Raw genomic sequence first — 22,554 nt, forward strand, 5'->3', positions numbered from 1 at the left:
CTGAGACAAAGGATGTTTTCCAGAATATATAAAGTGCTCTTACAACTCAATAAGATAAATATCCAATTAAAAAATAGATTTGAACAGACACCTCATTAAAAAAGACATTTGCACATGAATAGACACTCAACATCATCAGCTATTAAGAGAAGTGCAAATTAAAACCACAATGAGATGCAACTATACACATACTAGAGAAGCTAAAATTCTTTTAACAACAAATATAAGGGTTGGGTGAAGACATGGAGCAATGGCAACTCTCATACACTGTTCGTGGGAATGCAAAATGGTATAGCCACTTTAGAAAACAGTTTAGCAGTTTCTTAACAAGTGAAATATGCACTTAGCATATGATGCAGCAATCCCACCCTTAGGTATTTTACCCCAAAGAAATGAAAACATATGTTCATACCAAGATCTGCATGTGAGTGTTTTTAGCGGCTTTATTCACAATAGCCAAAACACTAGAAATAACTCAAATGTCCATTAACTGATGAAAGCATAAACAAACTGGTATATCCATACAACTGGAATACTACTCAGCAATAAAACAGATGAACTACTGATGGTTGCAACAACATGGATGAATCTTAAAAAGAGTATGCTAAGTGAAAGAAGCCAAACACAAAAGCCTACATTCTATGTGATTTCATTTGTAAGACATTCTGGAAAAGACAAAACTATAGGGACCAAAAATCAGGTGGTTGCCAGGGGCTGGTGTTGGGAGAGAGGACTGACTGCAAAGGGACATGAGGGGCCTTTTTGGGGTGGTAGAAGTGTTCTATATCTCAAATGTGGTGGTGGTTACATAACCATACACTTGTCAAAACTCATCGAACTGTACACTTAAAAAGAGTGAATTTTATTAAATGAAAATTATACGTCAATAAACTTGATTTAAGACAATAATAAAACAAATCTAAAAAAACAACTAAATGAAAATAAATGTAAGAAAAATCAACTTACAGTTTTTCTAGTTCAAGGGTCATCATGAGGATGCTCTCAATGGTTGTAAGTGTCACTTGTGTGGTTCCCATGTCTCTGAAGGAGAAGCCCAAACACGCATGATATGAACCCAAAGACAAAAATTCCATACTTAAAAAGATACTTAACAACACGTGATTCCTTCAATTCTGCCTTCTCTGTCAAGCTAGCTCAAGAGTTTACGTGCCACAGACAATAATTCCAGAAAGCTCTTATTGAAGAAATTTAAATTTATTTGCATCATCAAATTAATGACCTTGGTGCTGAACAGTACAATCTTTTTTTTACCATTATCCTACCTCTCATTTTCAATTGCAGCCACCTTTCTTGATTACTCTTTAAAAAAAATAATGTACACCTTATCCCTCATTGCTCTCTGGGATAAATGATGTTTCTACACACATCTATATGTTCTATATCTGTATGTGTTCTTCAACACTGCTCTCTTGCTCTGCTGGTTGTCTTGCCTATCTAGATTCTTTCTTAATCCTTTTCTTTGCCAATAACTCTTATTTCAATAACCCAGTTAAAATTTAAATTAGGACTGTTTACCAAAATGCAAACTACTTAATCTTTGATGAAAGCAAAAAAGAGCAGAAATCATCTCATTAGCCATGAGATTGTTGCAATACTTACAAATATTTTAATGCTGGCAACTTAAAAAGATAAGAATCTTCAATAGCTGTCAGAGGATTACGACTGAGAATTCTGAAAAATGCAATGGAATTAAAATTATCTGCATTTTTAATAACTGCCATGAAAGTTTATATTCATTTTTTTGGTATGGAACTTGAAGGTAAAAAAAAAATCACTTTCTGTCTTTACCTACAAATCACCCTTAGAATCCGTAAGGCACTCTTCTTTTGGGAACTACCCAGGTCTCTAGACGATAAAGTGAAGGAGAGAAAGAGAAAAAAAATAGAAAAAAAGTGGATAGCAAAGAAAAAATATGCCAAAGAACTTTTCAGGCTGAAAACCCTAGAAGTGATTATGCTGGTAGGAAGCCCTTGCTCTGCAGGAAACACTATTTCTAGTGTCCTTCATAATTCAAGGTGCTTTTCTTTCATCTCTAGAAATTTTAAAAATTCCATAATTTAAACTACCCAGTTAAAGACAAAAATTGGACCAATTCCTTGGTTTTGGAGCCAAAGAAGAGGGATAAAGCTAAGAGGAACCAGTGAAAGCCATTCTCCCTCCACTCACATATTCCCATGTGTGTTCTTGTATCATAGCCTTTGTTACATTGTATGTAATCACCCGTCTACTTGAGGGCAGGGACCACACTTTACTGTCACTGTCATCCCTGTGCCTGATATTTACTAGGTATTTAATAAATGTTTGTTGAATAAACATTTTGTTTACATATCAATAAAATGAACCAATTCATTTTTTGACATAAATTTTTATTCTAAAATGCTGGAATAGATTTTCTTCTTAATTCTTTAAAACAAACAAGCAAACAAACAAACGAACAAAAGAAACAGGAAGAAAGAAAAGAAAATCTGCCTTTAGGTTAACTCTACTCAAGAATCATTAGTGTACTTTTACAGAATATCATAAAGAAAATTATCACAACTAATATCTATTGGGCTGCCAGGCATCTGTGATCGCATTTCACATTTAAGCCTCACAATAACCTTATGTGATAGGTAATATTATTACTCTGTTTTACAAATGAGGAAACTGAGGCACAGAGACGTTATATAACGTGTCCTAGGTCATAAAGCCAGTAAGAAGCAGAGCTGTAATTTGAACTTAGTTCTGACTCCAAAGCCTGCCTTTAACCTGTATGAAGAAAAGGGGTTTAAAATAGCTGTTACTTTAATCTTAATTTTGAGAGCACTAAATACAGAAATACCTTTTCAAACTTCATATACCTATTTGGGAGAGCCTCTATGAGAATTAAATTTTCTTTTTATTCCTTTTCCTAATCATCTCCCATGATTAAATATTTAATGAGCCTATGGTCTTTGAGACTTCAGAGATTTAAAACTGTCGTAGGCAACTCAGTGAAAATGGTGGAGTAAGGACATCTGAAAATTCCTCCTTCCATAAAAGCAACAAAAAAAACTGGCAAAAATTGTCAGAATCAACTTTTTCAGAACTCTGGAAATTTAACCAATGGGCTTGCAGCAACCCAGGGAGCATTTATTTAAGAAAAACGAAATTAATTTCTGTAATAATAGTGAGATTTGTGTTGCTTTAACTTGTCCTAGACCTGTGCTCTCCATCCCAGTGGTAGCCCTGAAAAAGTCCACATCCCTGGGACCAGAGGGAGCAGAACGGAGCTGGAGGGCCTTCAAAGCCTCTTTTCCAAAAAGCTATCATTATCTTACCTGTCTGGTGGTTCCCTGGAAGGCCTCACTTGAAAGGCTTGTCTTTGACCTGACTGAGAGCTGCCCAGTGCTAGCCTCTCCTCAGGGGGTATGTTTTTAAAACAATTACAGGTAAATGTTTTAACATGGCAGCTGGATGAGGTAATGGGGCAAAAAACAGCCTAACCAAAAGCTTAAAAGGAAAAGCTGAGGAATGAGATGTCCATACAGACTTTGAAGTGCTCCATCATATTCCTGGGAAACTGGAAGACCACGAGACATATTCCTGGGAATCTAGAAAAAAAAACTATTAGCACTAAAAATGAGTTCAGGAAGGTTGCAGGATACAAGATCAATATGCAAAAGTTAGCTGTATTTCTATACACTAGCAACAAGTAATCCAAAAATTAAATTAAGAAAACAATTCCCTGTATAACAGCAACAAAAAGAGAAAAATACTTAGAAAAAAATTTAACCAAAGAAGTGCAAGACTCATACACTGAAAGCTACAAACTATTGCTGAAAGAAATTAAAGAAGATCTAAATGAATGGAAAGCTGTGCCATATTCATGGATAAGACAATATTGTTAACATTGCACTACTCCCCAAATTGATCTATGGTTTCAGCACAACCCCTATCAAAATCCCCACTGACTTCCTTCCAGAAATTGGCAAGCTAATTCTAAAATTCATATGGCAATTCAAGGGACTCAGAATAGCCAAAATACTCTTAATAAAGAAGAACAAAGTGGGAGGACTCACCCGTCCTAGTTTCAAAACCCAATTCAAAGCTCCAGCAGTCACAGTGTGGTACTGACACATATAAACATAGACATAAATCAATGGAACAGAATTGACAGCCCAGAAATAAACCCTCACATTTATGGTCTATTGATTTTCAACAAGGGAGCCAAAACGATTCAATGTGGAAACAACAGCCTTTCCAAATGGTGCTAGGACAATTGTATATCCACAAACAAAATAATGAAGCTGGACTCCAACACTGCATTCCATATAGAAAGATTAACTTGAAATGGATCAAATACCTAAATGTAAGAGCTAAAGCTACAGAACTCTTAAAAGAAAACACAAGAGTAAATCTTTATGACCTTGGATTAGGCAACAGTTTCTTAGATATAACACCAAAAGCACAAACAATCAAAGGAAAAATAGATAAATTGGACTTTATAAAAATTAAAAACTTTTGTGCTTTGAAGCACACTATTAAGAAAGTGAAAGACAATTCATAGAATGGGAGAAAACATTTGCAAATCATATATCTGATAAAGGTCTAGGTATCCAGAATATCCAGAATATATAAAGAACTCTTACAACTCAATAAAAAGATAAATAATCAAATTTTAAAACGGGCAAAGGATTTGAAGAGACATTTCTCCAAAGAAGATATATAAATGGCCAAGAAGCACATGAAAAGAAGGTCAATGTCTTAAGTCAGAAATACAAATCAAAGCCACAATGAGATACTACTTTACACTCACTAAGATCGCTATAATCACAGAGACAGACAATAACAAGTGCTGACAAAGATACGAATAAATTGAAACCTTCATACATTGCTGGTGGGAATGCAAAATGGCACAGCCACTGCAGAAAACAGTTTGCCAGTTCCTCAAAAAAGGTAAACATAGAGTTACCATATGACACAGCAATTCCACTCCTAGGTATGAAGCCAAGAAAATTAAAAACATATGTCTACACAAAAACTTGTATGTGAATGTTTATAGCAGCATTATTCATAACAGTCAAAAAGTGGAGGGGCTGGCCCGGTGGTGCAAGCGGTTAAGTTCGTGCGCTCCACTACGGCAGCCCAGGGTTCATCAGTTCAGATCCCAGGCACGCACCAACGCACCACTTGTCAAGCCATGCTGTGGTGGCATCCCATATAAAGTGGAGGAAGATGGGCATAGATGTTAGCCCAGGGCCAGTCCTCCTCAGCAAAAAGAGGAGGATTGGCAGATGTTAGCTCAGGGCTGATCTTCCTCACACACACACACAAAAAAGTGGAAACCACCCAAATGTCCATTAACTGATGAATGGATGAACAAAGTGTGGTATATCTATGTAATGGAATATTACTCAGCCTTAAAAAGGAATAAAGTACCGATACATGCTACAACATGAATGAACCTTGAAAATAACATGCTACATGAAAGAAGCCAGGCACACAAAAGGCCACATATTGTATGTTTCGTTTATATGAAATGTCCAGAATAGGCAAATCTGTATGGACAGAAAGATAGTAGTAGTTCCCAGGGCCTGAGAGGAGGGGGAAATGGGTAGTGACAGTAATAGGCACAGTACTTCTTCTTGGGAATTATGTCCTGGAATTAGATAGTGCTGATTATTGTACAACCTTGTATATATACTAAAAAACCATTGAATCCTATACCTTATAATGTTGCATTTTATGTTATGTGGATTATATCTCAATTAAAAAAAAACAACCATGTTGTAACATATAGAGCACCAGTTGCCAGAAGACCAAACATGTTGGTAGATGGAAAAAAGAGGAGTAAAGACTCAGATTCTTCCGTGACCAAGGTCAGAGCGGGTAGTGGCGAGGCTGGGAGCCATGCGGTTTGTTCTTGCCTTGGCAACTCTCCTATTCTTCCTATTCTAGCCCATTCTTCTGGATTTTTTTAGTACCATTAACTTGTCTTATTTGTACCACTAGTTAATATTTAGTAAGATGCTGTTATAAAGAGAAAGAATGTGTGTCACATGTCTGGTTAAGCACAGTTCCTCAAACTTTGAGGTTTTGAATATTCTTTGCTTTGAAAAAAAATTTTTTGGCATTAAAAGAAAACTGTAAGATAACCAGTGGGCTCTGCAAGCGAGCTCCTCCACCTCGGCATCTTCCCCTGCCCACCTTTCCCCCAGTCATTAAGAATGACTATAAAGCAATATGCAGCCAAAACAATTTAGCAAAGTTTATTATCCTTCCTCCAAAATTATCTCTGCTTAGTGTTTCCTCTTAACGAGGCAACCCTTCTCCAACTGAGATTAATATCCTTGCCTTTATCCCTAGTGAAATCAAAATACGGGGCCACTCTAAACGATCCTATCTCCTCCTCCTGCCTGCAGGGCAGTCTTTTCTTCACCAAGGTTGTGCCTGAGCAAGGGAGAGAATGAGTGAGAACCGACTCAACAGCTCAAATTTGAGGGACTCTACAGCCACTGTTTTTCCACAAACCACAATACGAATGGTTTTAGATTCACAGTGGACACTGCACTAGAGATTGTTTCCATTTTGGTTCAATTCCCTCATTTTACAGAGAAAAGATGTGCTGACTCCTAGTCCATTGCCTTTGTGATATTCATGGGCTTATCTTTATGGAGTAAAACATGGCAACAGTTTTTTTTTTTTTTTTTTTGTGAGGAAGATCAGCCCTGAGCTAACATCCGATGCCAATCCTCTGTTTTGCTGAGGAAGATTGGCCCTGGGCTGACATCCATGCCCATCTTCCTCTACTTTATATGGGACACCGCCACAGCATGGCTTGACAAGCAGTGCTTCAGTGGGCGCCTGGGATCCGAACCCACGATCCCCGGGCTGCCGAAGCGCAGCGTGCGCACTTAACTGCTGCGCCACTGGGCCAGCCCCATGGCAGCAGTTTTTATTAGCCTCAAAGACTGTCTCAAAGTCAAAGTTTAAGAAATATTGTTTAAAATGATTTTTTAAAAAGTCTTATTTGAAGAGGAAAACTTGAATATTTTTGCATAAGCCTTTTGCTGTAGAACAATGGGACAGATTAAAGGTAGTTCACAAAATAACGGAACATTTCTTACCTGTTATTTTTTTTTCCTCCAAATTCTTCTATACAGGTCCAGATAGATGGGCTATATTTCCTTTCTACTAGTGGAGGCGATAGGGAAGAACTGAGGACTGAAGCACGTCATCATTGTCCTGACCGTAATCCTGTACTGTAATCCTAACAGCTTTAGCCGAAAAAATGTCCAAAGCGGGCAGTGAAAATAAATTTAAAATAAGACAAATTCCCAAACTGTCTATGCTAGAATCCCAAGGCAGGCAGGGAAAACTGGTTTCTTGGAGGAAAGTAGTCAAAGAAATAAGCAGAGTAACCTAAATCCTGTTCCACTATGTTCGAAGCACTTGGGGATGGAGCAACTCCTTTCCTTTACTCATACACATAGATCCATGAGCTGTGAGAACACGACTCCCCACATGAAGCCCCTCAGGACACGACCTCTAACTGCGTCACGTAAACTCTTCTCAGGGGGCAAAGCCTAAAGAATCTGAAATGATGAACCTATATCTTAATCAAAGTTCTGAGAATAGCCTTGAAAAGGCCCTGGCAGCCAGGAACAGTGGAAGAAGCAAGGGCCCTGGAATCAGGTAGACCTAAGTCTAAATTCCAGCTGGCTGCCACTTGCTAGAGAAGTGACTTGAGTAATGGACATCTCTGAGTCTTGCTTAGTCCCATTTACCTCATGAGGCAGTTTGAGGATTGAATAAAAGAGCACGTGCAAAGCACCTGGCATAAGGCTGGGCACAGAGCAGGTGCTCAGCAGTAATGATGTCACACCTGCCCAGGACAGTGAGCAGAAACCCTAGGGAGGCCTAGAAGCACCAAAAGAGGGAATTCTCACCGGGAAAAGGCGCTCTGCGCTCTAAGGTCCTATTTGAGTTAGAAACCAACTTCCAGATACAATGCACAAAAAGCCAAGTTGTCATCATTCAGCTCCTATTACAAGGGAATGCAGAGCTGCTTAGAAAATTACTTGCGAAGCTCGTAAGCAGTTCTGCCATTAACAACGTGACCCTAGGCAAGTTATCCAATGTCTCCGAGTTTCCATTTTCTCATCCCCAAAATGAGGATAATAATATCTATACCACAAGAGTTGTTGGGAAAATGAAAATGAGATATAGTGTGAGGTAACATGTACTGAGCATTTACTATGGGCCAAGCACTATTCTAAGAGCTTTAGGTATGCTATCTTACTTGTATAATAAGTAAAAGCACCTAGTATAGTGCCTGGGACACACTAATAAATGTAGTATTAAGGAAATGTAGGTATTAAGGAAATGTTATGGGGCAGAGGAAGAATTACTATGCTTCCCAGAAAAAGAAGACACCTTGTTATACAGGTGGGAAGAATAAGATGCAGCTGGAGAAGAGGATAGTAGTTGCCAGGTGTGTGTGATAATCTCAAAACTTCTGAACTATTACAAATAAATCAGTTACCCGAAATTACCCCAAAGGACAGGCCTGACTTGTTGTTTACATCTTTAATATTTATGCCTTTCTGAACCTGAGAAAAAGCTGCCAGGATTCCAGTACGTACCAAAAAGTGATGACAATACCTCGAAGTGTGTAAACTTCTGTGTGTACACAGCTCTCTAGAGGAAACCGATGCTAGTTGACTGTGAGAGCATTAGGGCATCTCTGTGATCGCAGCTCAATCTGCCTTCAAAGTGTGGCCACACCTATCTCACTGATATTCTCAACAGGAGGGTCAACACTTGAACAGGAATAAGGTTTGGATTTTCCTCTCATTCTCTCTTAGTGCTTATGTTCTTGGCACAGTATTGATGGATCACAGACAAACCAGCATGTGAATGTGCTCCATCTGGATAAGGTACAGCCTTTCTACACTGTAGTGTCCTTCGTTCTCTAAAATCATGGAACTTGTATTGTTGGAACCAATGAAGTAACTAAAAGAATTTTTTAAATAAGCCATCAGTCTGGACTTGTGTAGGTAAAGGAAGGAGAAGCACTTTAAAGTCAGAAAAAAAAAAAAGTATAGTTAATACTTAGGATTATCAACCACTGCTGGTTTTCCATAACATATTTCATTCCTGATTTCACCTGAAAGAGATATGATTATTACTACCATTCAAAAAGTGGTACTTCATCAATAAGCTCTTGGCACATCTTTGGGGTGGATTTTAGATTCAAAATAGTTTCTTTACCACACTGCTAACTTGTTCACTTGTGTTTGTCAATAACACAGAGGCTTCATTCAAGAAACTTACTGAAGTATAATTACCTGAAACCCAGGGGTGAATCAAGGTTTTGTGGGGCCTAAACTCATCTACTTCAGGAAGTCTGTCTAATACGAACATGCAAAATTATGAAAACAAAAATGGCTAGGGCCCCTCCCAAGACCTTGGAAGAGGCCTATGCAAATGAGGAGCCCTGAAGTTTAAGCTTTATTCAATTCATGATAAATCAACCTCAGCTGGCGCTTTATTACAAACTTATTTAATGCTGGGGAAAAATATTGTTTCAACTTGTAAACACTCCAGTAGTGACTTAACTCAAGGGGTGGCATCTTCCCTTGGCAACTTGCCTTTGGAAAGAGATGCAGTACAGTTGACATCTCACTACGGCAAATGTTCCCTGAAGCAAATCAGCTTTGTCCATTACAAAGAGTTGGCCCAAAACAAAGAAGGAGCCCAGCCCCCAACACAGACTTACTATATTGTGACAATCTTTTGAAAGTAACTGTGAATTAGTTTTAGGAATACAGCTCTATTCAAATCACATGATATGAGTAACAATTTATTTCCAACACCAGCTAGCTCTGATTCTTTCATTACCTTTTCCTATCATTTCAGATGAACACAGAAACTCAACATAAACAAGTTGGCATCTCCTCCATCACGAATCTTTTGTAATTCACCACCCATTCCCTACCTTGTCACTCCCTCCCTTGTTACCCTGCTGCATAGATGCTAGCATGGCTCTTGTATGTTTTCCCCTTAACATCCATCTTCTTCCTTCCAGTATGAAAGTTTCTTGGGGACAAAGTCTCTGTCCTATTCTTCTTTGTACCCCCAGAACTTAGTATGGTGCTGACACACAGTGGGCATGGCACTCTGTGAATGTTTTTGAATGAATTCATTAATTTTTATCAACTGTGATTCCACAATTTTTTTTCCTGTGTTGCCTACCCAACTATAGTGAAACTCAGATTCTTACAAGAGACTCTTGGTGTTATAAAATGCTTAGTAAAGGTGGTGAGTTTCAGACATTGTATTGATGCTACAAAAACCTCTTGGTGGAGGAGCCTAATGAGCCTGCCCTCTGGTGTGCTGGCAAAAAAAACTGAGCCTCAGTGTCCTTTCCCCAAGTTAGGCATCAGCAAATCAGTGATGGGAGAGGGGAGGGCAACACAGATGGGCAGGAACTGTTAATCCAGCTCCAGACACACCCTGAACATCTTCATCTAATCCAAAATGGACTGTGTGAAATCAGATTTCTGAACCACAAGACAGGTAAGACAGTCTTTTCCAAAGTCAGGTTTAGAGGAGGATCTCCACCTTGAGTCTAATATCCCCTTCGGGCATTGAACATACCCACTGGGATTTTCTTGCATCACAGAGAATCACAGAAGTTTCGAGCTGAAAGGGACTGAAACCCATACTTCTCATCCAAGAGTAGTCAGGAAAGAAAGGATATGGAATTAGGCTACAGCCACGTATTTTCTTTATGAATATTTTTCACACTACAGCTTAACACATCTTTTTTCATACCTCAAAGGTTCCTATAGCCCACAGACAATTCAGTTCAGTGGTATATACTTTTTAAAATATAATGTTCTGGGTGATTAGGGAGAGAAGTGCCCTGTGGCAGGTTTTCAGTAATTCTTTCTGTTTTACCATTTAAAAGAAGCCGCTGGCTGAGGAAGCACCCACATATTTTGCTCCCTGGAGAACTTTGTGCTAAACTTGGTTCTTTGCAGCTCTCTGTTGCATACATGTAAGCAGTTAGGAACTTTGCACGTGAGCAGGAATCAAAGTTAAATTCAAAAGTGGAATTTCAAGGACCATTCACATATTGGAGCAGCATCATTGGGATTCTCACGACAATGCTAATTTGAGTGTTATTTGCTTGGTGCCTTCTATTGCCCATGCCAAAGACTGGTACTAGGGAAGCAGAGCATGCCACACATGAGTTAGACAAGTCTCTGGGCCTCTTTGTACCTTAGTTTCCTTATTTGAAAAGATCAATGGATCTTACGACACACTTTTCAGAGTTCATACTGGGCTTATACCCAGCTAACCAACAACTGTATGGTGTTTTTACACATAGTTTTTTACGCATATTCCTCTTCTATTTCACTTACAACTTGTGTAAAAACTGCATTCCATGCCAGGCCTGAAATGTTCCAAAGCTCAGTTCTGTGAGTAAATTGCAACCAAGATTTCTACAAAAAAAGACACAAGCAAAAGAAGATGAAAAATAGATATTTTTTCAGAACATTTATCCTTTGGCAGTGATTCTAATTTATATATGATGAAACATAACCTCAATACTCCCTCTATATTAGAAATCTCACTGTGGAAGATATTTTTTGCTTATAATTTATACTTTTATATTTATTCATGTGGTGCATTAGACACAAAACAGTAAATTCTGAATAAATACTTGTGTTAAGTGAACTTTATTTCTCTAGAAAAGGGTTTCACAACTTCAGCATTATTGATACTATGGGCTGGATAATTCTTTGTTATGAGGGGCTGTCCTGTGCATTGTAGGATTTTAAGCAGCATCTCTGGCCTCTGCTTACTAGATTCTGGTAGCATATCTACAGTTCTGACAACCAAAAATGTCTCCAGACATTGACAAATGTCACCTGGGTGCAAAATCACCCTGGTTGAGAACCACTGCTCTGGAATGATTCACTCTGATCTGTGTAATAATTCTCACACTTTGCTAGAGACAAAAAGGATTTGCTACATAATTTTAGTAGCTTTCTACTAATAAAATTTTAGCATTTCAAAATGAATAACATAGAGGCTTATAATTAAGTTTTATAAAAATTCCAAATATAATGAAGTTATATTTGTAACTTACATAAGCTGCAAAAAAGGTAGTGGTTCAAATGTACGTCTTTCAATAGATTGTATTTTATTGCAGGATAAATCTCTAGGAAAAGTAAAAGGGAAATATTGCCTCAATTAGCTATTAGGTATCTAATTAGTAGGAATAACTAGTAGAGGTTAGAAAAATAATATTGAATAAGGAACTACTGTCTAAACTCTGAACCCTAGGAATTGTTATTTGAACCTTCCAGAACCTTTAACCCTGCCCTCATCTCTCTTAAGAGTCTCACCTTCAAGATCTTCATAAATAACATATACAACTATAGTTCTTGACAGATTCTGGAGGTAATCTTTCCTGAGAGCAGAAGAATTGATTAGATGATCTTAGCGGTCTCATCAAATTCTAGATTATAAACTCAAGGTTTTTATCTCCATACATAATTATCATTTCTTATCTTAAAATATTCTCACATTTACACACCTTCTGGTTTAGTTCTGTTTTTCTAGGCCAATTCAATACCAGAATAAAAGATACTCTTTCACATAATTTGAAGTTACTCCTCCAATTAATACATAACTTTGAACTAATTCAGAATTATACTCTCTATCATATTAATAGAAATTCATTTTTGGTTTTACATTGCCTTAATATTCCACGAATTTAATTGCTTCAGTGGGACAACAGAAAACTGGATTTTTATTTGAAAACACCCACTCTTGACTACAGCTGATTCTCTTATTTCCATTGATTACAGCTTAGTCCCTCACTTTTCACCTGGATGGGTACAATTGTCTTCTGACTGGTGTTTCCATCTCTAGTCTCTCTCTTTCCAATTCATTCTGCACACAGTCACCAGGTTAACTCTCCAGAAGTGGTTCTCAAATACCGCATCACTTGGGAACTCATTGAAGATGCAAATTTCCAGCCCTGCTCTGATGGACTGATTTAGTAACTATGGGGGTAGAGCTTGTGTTTTAACAAGCCTTCCAAGTGTTTCTTTTGCAGGCTGAAGTTTGTCCTAGAGCACTGCTGTGATGACGTGGTAGCTTGGCATGTCATCCTTGGCATGGCCTTCAAAGCCCTAGGAGATCTGGCTTTAACCTCCTACTCTCCCTACTTGTACTCTAGGTATGCTTCCTGCGTTGTGCCTTTCTCCCTCTCTCCTTTCGCAAGCTTACTCTTCCTCAGATGTCTGTCTGATGATACCCACTGGCCCTTCAAGGTCCTGTTCAAACAACATTGCTCTTGCAACATCTTCCCTGATCCAACTTGAAGTCTTTTTTCCCTCTTCTGTTCTCCAAAAACAATGTATACCTCTCATTGCCCATTTCCATTTCTCCTTTAACAAAGTTATTTTTGCATTCCATTTCCTCTGAGCACAAACTCCTTGAGAATATGGACTAGGTCTTGCTCATGTGCATTGTCTACCATGTTTAAAAGTGATGTATGAACATAAAGCAAACAAATATTTATAAAATAAACGAATAGCTGGGGAGTGAGTAGAAGGAGGAAAATGACTGTTTTAAAAGGAATGTAGTTTTATTACTTCATGGCTCCCTCTTCTGCGCCTCTGCAACACTTTGTCATCCATTTAGTGCTTGTGCATTATGGTTTGAGCTTATACGTTTATTTTTTCCTGTGAGATCATGAGTTCCTCTAAGGACAGGAAGCTGTCTTACCCATCTCTGTGCCTACAAGACTAGGCATGGTGCTTGGCATATTCTTTTTTAGCTTTTTTATTGATTGGAACTTTTTTTAAATGAATGAGAATACTTACGCTAACATGAAATAATTAGCTTACAAAGTTCATAGTAGAAGTAATGAAGGGCTTAATCCATTGAGCAGTCATCTCATTTGTTTTTCTCCAAACTGTGTTTGTAAGGTTTGGAGCCCAAATGGCAGAGGTACCCAAGAAGACTAATACAAAAGTGGTTGTCCCCCAAGGCTTGGAAGGTTTGATAATTCAAAGGACTATTTTCAGTGTCACATGAGGCTCTTTATATCTACTTCCCTTAAGCCTTCTACATTTACAAGATGAATCATTTGCTAAAGAGCATCATTAATTAGCTTAATATGAATTAATGACATACACAGCTCTGGATGCCATGGACAACAGATAAAAATTGAGCTTTTATAGCAAATAACATAGAATCTCCTTATCTCTAAGTAAATAGAAATACTATGTAAGCATTTCCTCCTTGACAACAAGGCTGGAGAGATTTTTATTTTGTAATTAGTGAAGTTAGGGGCATTTCTGATATGCTTATTTAGTGTAAACATTTCTAGCTATACCACTTAACCATCATTTTAAACATCTATTTTTAAAATTGGTATAACAATTCCTGCATTGAAATCCTTAACACCAGTCTGTTCTCTTGGTATCTTAATAAGTTCTTGATGCTATTGTTTACATAATTTATCTGCTTAAATATTTAATATCTAAATGTTATTTAATTTAGATTAAATTTTCAAAAAATTTTGGGTTAATGGCATTCAAATTAATGCAAGTGTTCTATATTTTCTTGTCCTGTAGGTGACAATTTGAGGTTAACTTTAATTTCTCTCATTTTACTAAACCAAGTTTTTCAAACCTTTTCTGTAAAAACCAGATAGTAAATATTTTAGGCTTTGCAGGCCACATACAGTCTCTGTTGCATATTCTTTGCTTCTTTTTTTTTTCTTTTATAGCCCTTTAAAAATGTAAAAAGCATTCTTAACTTATGGGCTGTTTAAAAATGGACCATGGGCCGGATTTGGTCCATGGGTCATAAACGAAATGTAAATATAAGCAGATGGCATATGAGCACCTGTAGCCAGCTCCAGTGGTCTAGTGGTTAAGATTTGATGCTCTCACCACCACAGCCCGGGTTCATTTCCCGGTCAGAGAGCCACACCACCCATCTGCCAGTTGTCATACTGGGGTGGCTGCATGTTGCTGTGACGCTGAAAGCTCTGCCACCGGTATTTCAAATATCAGCAGAGTCAGCGGAATCCACTTGATGGCACTAACAATAGCAAATATAAACTCTTATAAAACACGGTTCATATGGGTGTCTATAATTGCTCAGACTTCATTACCACTTTTCCTCTATAACAGAAGGGCTTTTTCCTATCTATATCTTGTCTATATAATCAAAAAATTAAAAATGCATAAGAGATATTTAATGCTAGAGATGGGCTGGGACCCTACACAGACTTACAGAATTGTAAAATTTTATTACTGGAAGAAATTGTAGAGATTACGTAATTTGAACCCCTTATTTATTTTATAGATTATATAATTGAAGTCTCATAAATAAATATGACTAACTAATTAACTTACAAATACTGGAGGGATAGCAGGCCTTCAAATGAATCCTTATGTAATTCACTCAAAAAATTGTCACTGAGAATTCTGAAAAATGAAAAGGTTATTTCTGGATCAAAATGCAAAATAACTACAACCATTTACTACATATGACTAAGGCCTATGTGTGGGGGAAACCTGGGTAATGCTGCCACCTAAATACCCTATTTCTTATTTAATTTAGGGATGGTGATCTCTGCTCTGTTTTCATTCGAACCTTTTGTCTCACATCCTCCTTTGTGTCCACCTCTCTCCATCACACACACACACACTCTCTTCCCACCAAACTGTATATTTAATGCCTACTCTCTACATCACAAAGTCTCCGTTAGAGCCCAACTCTGGGTGACACCAACACTGGCTGAACTGCCATTTCCTCCTCACTTTTCCCAAACCTTATTATTGAAACCCCATACAGAACCACATCAAGGCTGCAAGTAAAACCGTTGGATTTTTCCCCCCATTAAAAAAATTTTTTTGAAAACTAAAATGTGCATAAAATGCACATGACATAAATGTTCAGTTTAATAATTAGAAAGCAAATACCCAGGTAACACCATTCATGTCAAGAAAGAACAATGCCAGCATCCTGGAAGCCCCCAGTGTGCCCGTTTCCAATCACAACCCTCCCTGACTCCCTAGAGGTAACCACTAGCCTGACTTTAACAATAATTTCCTTGCTTTTTCAGTGTAGTTTTACCTATTATGTGTCAGCCATAAACAACACAGTTTAGTTTTGCCTCTTCTTGAACTTATATAAAAGAAATCATATTATATGTATTATTTTCTATTTGCTTCTTTCACTCAACAATATTTTGCAAATTCATTTTATTGTTGCATGTAGCTGAGGTTGGTTCATTTCAATGTCTAGTGTTGCATGTCCAGCTACATGTGGCTACTGAGCACTTGAAAGTGGCTAGTGTGACTGAGGAGCTGAACTTTTAATTTAGTTAACTTTAATTATTTAAAATTTAAATTTAAAAACAGATACTCCATGCAATTATTGGAAAACATTTAAGCATGTTTCCAACAACTTGGATATTACTGTTTCAACTGTAAATTTTATGAAATCTAAATATAGATCAAGTATTTCTGATAAAAATTTAGAAACCAAACTGAGATTTCAAAAAGTTAGCATGGAAAAAAGAATGTAAACTCTCTCGTTAACAATTTTTATATTGATTACCTGTAGAAATGACAATACCTTGGATATTTTGAAGACAGTATAAAAAAAGTAGAATATCTTATTAATAATGTATATAATGATTACATGTTAAAATGATAATATTTTGGATGTAAGGGTTAAATAAAATATATTAACATTTATTTCATCTGTTTTTCTTTACTTTCATTTTTTAAGTGGCTACCAGAAAATTTAAGATTACTTATGTGGCTTGCAGTATTCTTCTGGTGAATAGTATTCCGTTATATGACTATACCACACAATTTAGGCATTCTACTGCTGGTGGATACTAAGATTTTTCTAGTTTTAATTATTACAAACAATGCTGCTTGGAACATTCTAGTACTTGTATCCTGATACACATTTGCCTGACTTTCTTTAGGATATACTAGGGGCACAAAATTGTTTTCCTAAGAAGTTGTGCTATTTCAAGTTGGCAGATTGAAACATGCCAAGTATCTATCCCTCCAACCTCTACCAAAATCCCTAAGAAGGATAGAAAAGATACAATTTAAAAGTCACAACCTTAGCTCAAAGCATGGGAGCAGCTCCACAAATGCTCCATCACCAGAAATGCCCTGGAATTACCTACAGGGTGATTAGTTGGGATACTGCAGTCGGAGCAGCCAGCAGCATGTCAACACCGTATCTTTCCTCCTTGGACCAGGCAGCAAAGAGTGTCTTCCTCCAGATAGGAGCAATTGGTGTTAGAAAGCGGGCAGGGTCCCAGAACCCTGCAGGAAGGGTATGCACTCCCTGACTAGCCACCAGAAGGCACCTCCCACCTCTTCCTTATTCTCAGGGGAATCCATCTGGAGTAACAAGCCCCAGCAGCTCATTTCACCTCTCCCCTAGTGCCAGAAAACAGAAGCAGTAGAATCTCAACTCAGGACTGACCAAACATGTGAGAAAGCCAACTCCAGTAAGGACAGAAAACAAAAACAAACATAAGAGCTTATAGCCAACGAATCAGAGTGAACAGAGAAAGCACAAGAGGACTTTAGAATAGCATAATTAATACCCTCAGGGAGATGTAAGCAGGTAGTGCAGCCAATGAAAAGAATTAACTCAAGATTATACGAATGAAAAGTGTTATTATTAATAAAAAACTTAGGATATGAGCAGCAGAAATGACAGTTGAAGAATTAGAAAACTAAGAGATCCAGCCAGTGATTTCTCCAGAATGCAGAAGGAAGGGAACAGGAATGATCCACAGACAAGCCTGACACGTGGGTTTGCCCAAGGACTGTTAAGGCCTTTGCTTCACCTAGTCTCACAGTATAGACTAGGAACATGCTGGGAGGGGGAGGTTTGTACCCTTTTCTGTTTCTCAGACCTGCTGCGCAGGAAGGCATATAGCCAGTGTCTGTGGAGTGACGAGTGGTGGAGCCAGTACAGAAGAAACTCTATAAGGTGTCAAAGGTAAGTTTCTCCTACCTGGGAGAACCCCCTTCCTTGCAGGTAATATTAACAGGTGTACATCCTTCAGGAGCCTTGGGGATCTGAGAACATACTATTTGCCTTGTGAAACTATTCCGTCAAGTTCTGCATTTAAAACATTCTGCTTTCCCTCACAGTATCTGTTGGCCACATATTTATATTAATTCCATTTCACAGCTTAATTCCTTACTCATAGCTTATGACAATTAAAATATTACTACCTGGACACTCTGCAACTGAGATCAAGGGCAGTTCTCCATTTTAAGGTTCATATTATACAGAATATAGTTACACACATTTTAAAAAGATCATTAAAATAAAAACACAAAAAAACTTTAATTCCCACAAAAAACTCTTGGACCCCTGAGAATGCATCAAAGACCTTGACCTCAATTTGAAATTCACCATGTTGGAAGAAACAGCAGTGATGGTCAGAACATGTGTGAAGGGGGAATGGTCAACAGGTGTTGCTATGATTGACTGTTTTCTCACCTCTGTTAGGTAATGGTTTCATATTTCCATGGAAATGATCCAAAAAGAAAAAACAAATCAATATGTCCAACCATGTTTATACTACCCTTTTCATAACTATAAAAAGTTGGAAAAAAAACTCCCCTCCACTTCCCCCTATCACATAACAAAACTGTAGGTGTATTCTATAGATGATATACAAAAAGGTCATATGAAATGATGGTATATGAAAAAAATCAACACAAAAATGAAACTTGTATATCCTAATTATAACTTAAAAAATATAAATACCAACAAGGATTCATTAAGGACAGAGGAGAGATGAGGGCTGATCCTCAACTGTTTATGGCAGTGTCTTCTCTGATTGGCTGATGCCCATGGCAGACTGTTTGGTTAAAGAGTTTGAATATCACGGTAGGATATGACCTAAACTAAAGAGTATGTATTTTAAATTAATGGGGTTTCTTTTTGTAAAGGTATTTGGATCACAGGATAGTAAAATTTTTTAAAAATAACAATAACAAATTCAACCTAGAAAGAAAGTTTACACTGAGAATGAGTCAGTCATCAAAAAATTACCCAAAAAAGGAGTTTCAAATAAACAAGTAACTGGAATAAAATACACCGATCTGTAGAACTCCCAATATTCTTTTTGACTGAAGCAAAAATTTTAAAAGTATAATCAGAGTTAAACCCAGGTCTAAAACTTTCTCACACCGTGAAAACATCAAAACCAGGCACGAACTAACATTTAAGAAATACCAATGTCTAACTTCTGACCAGGCTTCCTTTCACTAAGGCAATCTTTTGAATTTCATAATATTCATTCTTGATTCTATATTATTGGCAATTATCCTTCTTCCCACCTCTGTTAACCTCTAAGAAACTGAGAGGGCTCAGAGGGTTTTTTTTTGGACTTAACTATACATATAATGCAAACGGTGGAACATTCTGGAATTGATTTACTCTCCTTCCCCTGCTTTCTTTCTCTCCAAAGCACTTAGCAATACTTGAAATTATATCTATTTATTATATTTATTTTTATGTTATATACTTGTAAACCCCTTGAGAACTGGGATATTTGGTTTACTTTGTTCTTGGGCCTGTATCCCTCACACGTACAACAGTTCCTGGCACATAGTAGATGCCCCAGTAATATTCGTTAAATGAATACAGAAAGTGACAGGAATCAATTTTCAGACAAACTACTTTCATTTAAAACAAATCATCCATTTATTATCACTCATGAGGATAAGTAAAGCTTTACAGGAAGAGAAAAGGCTTCCTTCTCCCCTACATTTATTTGTGACTCAATCTTTTGCGACAAGAACCCTTTGAGAATTTCATAAAAGCTATGAACCCTTTCCCTAGAAAACTGCACTTTTTTGAATACATGCAAAAGTGTGCGTGCAATTTCCATTTGTGTATCATCCCTTTAGGGCAGAGGTCTGTGAACAGAATGGATTGAATTCAGAGGGACAAACTTGGGTGGGAAATAAAATTACATCTCTATTTTCATAATCCTCTAACTAAAATGAGCATTTCCTTCCATTATGAATGTAGGCAACAAACCACAGTAGATTAGCAGTACAGTTAATTTGGTAATCACAGACATTTTCATGACATGTATTTGTTGTAGATATCTCAAAATATCATTTATTCTCATTACTACATTGAAGTTATAATAGTTATTAGACCTACCACTATATCTTGTTATTTAATACGTTAAGGGAAGGAGATTTATTACTATATCACTAATCTTTTAAGAAAACATTTAAAAAATATATATATATATATGTATATATTTTTGCTGAGGAAGATTCACCCTGAGCTAACACTTATTGCCAATCTTCCTCTTTTTGTACGTGAGCTGCCACCACAGCATGGCCACTGACTGGTCTGTGCCCAGGAACCAAACCTGGGCCACCGAAGCACAGTGTGCCAAACATGACCATTAGGCTACTGGGGCTGGCCTGAAAATATTTTTAAAAATATTTTAAAATTATATTGAAAGTATTTCAATATAATTGGTTTCCTTTGTTTTCTTATATATTTTAACTCATTACACATTTAAAAACATTATCCCAAGAACATAGGCTTCTGTAGATCACCAAAGAGATATATGGGTTAAGAAACCCCATATGATCCCATTTTCTTAACCTTAAGAAAAAAGGTTAAGAAATCCTGCCCTGGGGACCACGAGATATAAATCTCAAGCTGACTTAGAAATCTTCAAACTTTACCAGACTCATGTTAGAGTGTATAAACTTCCAAACACATGCCTCTTAAAGATTAATTTTTAAATTTCAATTTATTTTTAAAAATATGTACTATACATTCACATGGTTCAAAATTCCAAAGGTATATACACAATCCAAAGTTCTTCTCCTCCCCTGTCCCTCAGCCTACCCCTGTCTCCACTCCCTAGAGGAAACTAATGTTACTTATTTCTTATGCCAAATGACTTTCATTTTTCTTACAAGTTTGGGAAATAAAATCTCCAAGTCAGATACTATCATAGGAAATAGAAACTGTATTTAGTATTTAAGAAATTCATAAATTAAAAATACTGCCTGGTTCTAGCATTTTTTCCTTACCAATAAGATATCAGACTAGAGACTTGAATGTAAGACCTGAAACTATGAAACTTCTAGAAGAAAACATAGGCAGTACGCTCTTCGACATCGGTCTTAGCAACATATTTTCAAGCACCATGTCTGACTGGGCAAGAGAAACAATAGAAAAAATAAACAAATGGGACTACATCAAACTAAAAAGCTTCTGCACAGCAAAGGAAACTATCAACAAAACGAAAAGACAACCTAACAATTGGGAGAAGATATTTGCAAACCATACATCTGATAAAGGGTTAATCTCCGAAATATATAAAGAACTGATGCATCTCAACAACAAAAAAACTAACAACCCAATTAAAAAATGGGCAAAAGACCTGAACAGACATTTCTCCAAAGAACATATACAGATGGCCAACAGGCACATGAAAAGATGTTCAACATCATTAACTATCAGGGAAATGCAAATCAAAACTGCACTGAGATATCACCTCATGCCCGTCAGAATGGCTATAATTAACAAGACAGGAAACAACAAGTGTTGGAGAGGATGTGGAGAGAAGGGAACTCTCATACACTGCTGGTGGGAGTGCAAACTGGTGCAGCCACTATGGAAAACAGTATGGAGATTCCTCAAAAAATTAAGGATAGAACTACCATATGATCCAGCTATTCCACTGCTGGGTATTTATCCAAAGAACTTGAAAACACCAATGCGTAAAGATACATGCACCCCTGTGTTCATTGCAGCGTTATTCACAATAGCCAAGACTTGGAAGCAACCTAAGTGCCCATCAAGGGACGAATGGATAAGATGTAGTATATATACACAATGGAATACTACTCAGCCATAAGAAACGATGAAATCCAGCCATTTGTGACAACATGGTGGACATTGAGGGTATTATACAAAGTGAAATAAGTCAGAGGGAGAAGGTCAAATACCGTATGATCTCACTCATTAAGTAGTAGATAATAACAACAACAAACAAACCCATAGAGACAGAGATTGGATTGGTGGTTACCAGAGGTGAAGGGGGAAGGGGGGAAGGAGGAGGGCGAAAGGGATAATTCAGCACATGTGTGTGGTGATGGGTTGTAATTAGTATCTGGGTGGTGAACATGATGTAATCTATGCAGAAACAGAAGTATAATGATGTACACCTGAAATTTATACGTTATAAACCAATGTTACTGCAATAAACAAAAAATTAGGGGAAAAAAAAAGATATCGGACTAAGGGGGGGATCTATTTTAGGGTAGTCATAGTCCCTATTTTCAGATTACTATGACTATTATGTCTTTTATTATTAATTCAGAAGTCATTGATGACTTGTCTATTCAAGTTGAACTAATGATATGACACACAAATCATCAGAAAAAATGCCAGTTAATTACTTTGAATACAAATATTTTTTCCAAAATC

The 22,554-nt window shown here is 37.2% G+C and overlaps 1 protein-coding gene across 4 annotated transcripts in view; it reads right to left on the reverse strand.

Moving 5' to 3' along the window:
• LOC131417605 (leucine-rich repeat-containing protein 37A3-like) overlaps positions 1–22,554 on the reverse strand; it is a 50,542-nt gene that overhangs the window by 19,758 nt on the left and 8,230 nt on the right. For 2 of the 4 annotated variants that reach the window (XM_058561247.1, XM_058561245.1), the window contains 5 exons: positions 15,438–15,509; positions 12,146–12,217; positions 11,415–11,495; positions 1,621–1,692; positions 967–1,041 (listed from right to left, as the gene is read on the reverse strand). In XM_058561247.1, coding sequence (XP_058417230.1) covers positions 967–1,041; positions 1,621–1,692; positions 11,415–11,495; positions 12,146–12,217; positions 15,438–15,509 — 372 coding nt within the window. The remainder of the gene's footprint in view (positions 1–966; positions 1,042–1,620; positions 1,693–11,414; positions 11,496–12,145; positions 12,218–15,437; positions 15,510–22,554) is intronic. The other 2 variants (XM_058561244.1, XM_058561246.1) reach the window with 2 other exon arrangements.

Source organism: Diceros bicornis, chromosome 18, assembly GCF_020826845.1.
Source record: "Diceros bicornis minor isolate mBicDic1 chromosome 18, mDicBic1.mat.cur, whole genome shotgun sequence".
NCBI classification, from domain to species: Eukaryota; Metazoa; Chordata; class Mammalia; order Perissodactyla; family Rhinocerotidae; genus Diceros; species Diceros bicornis.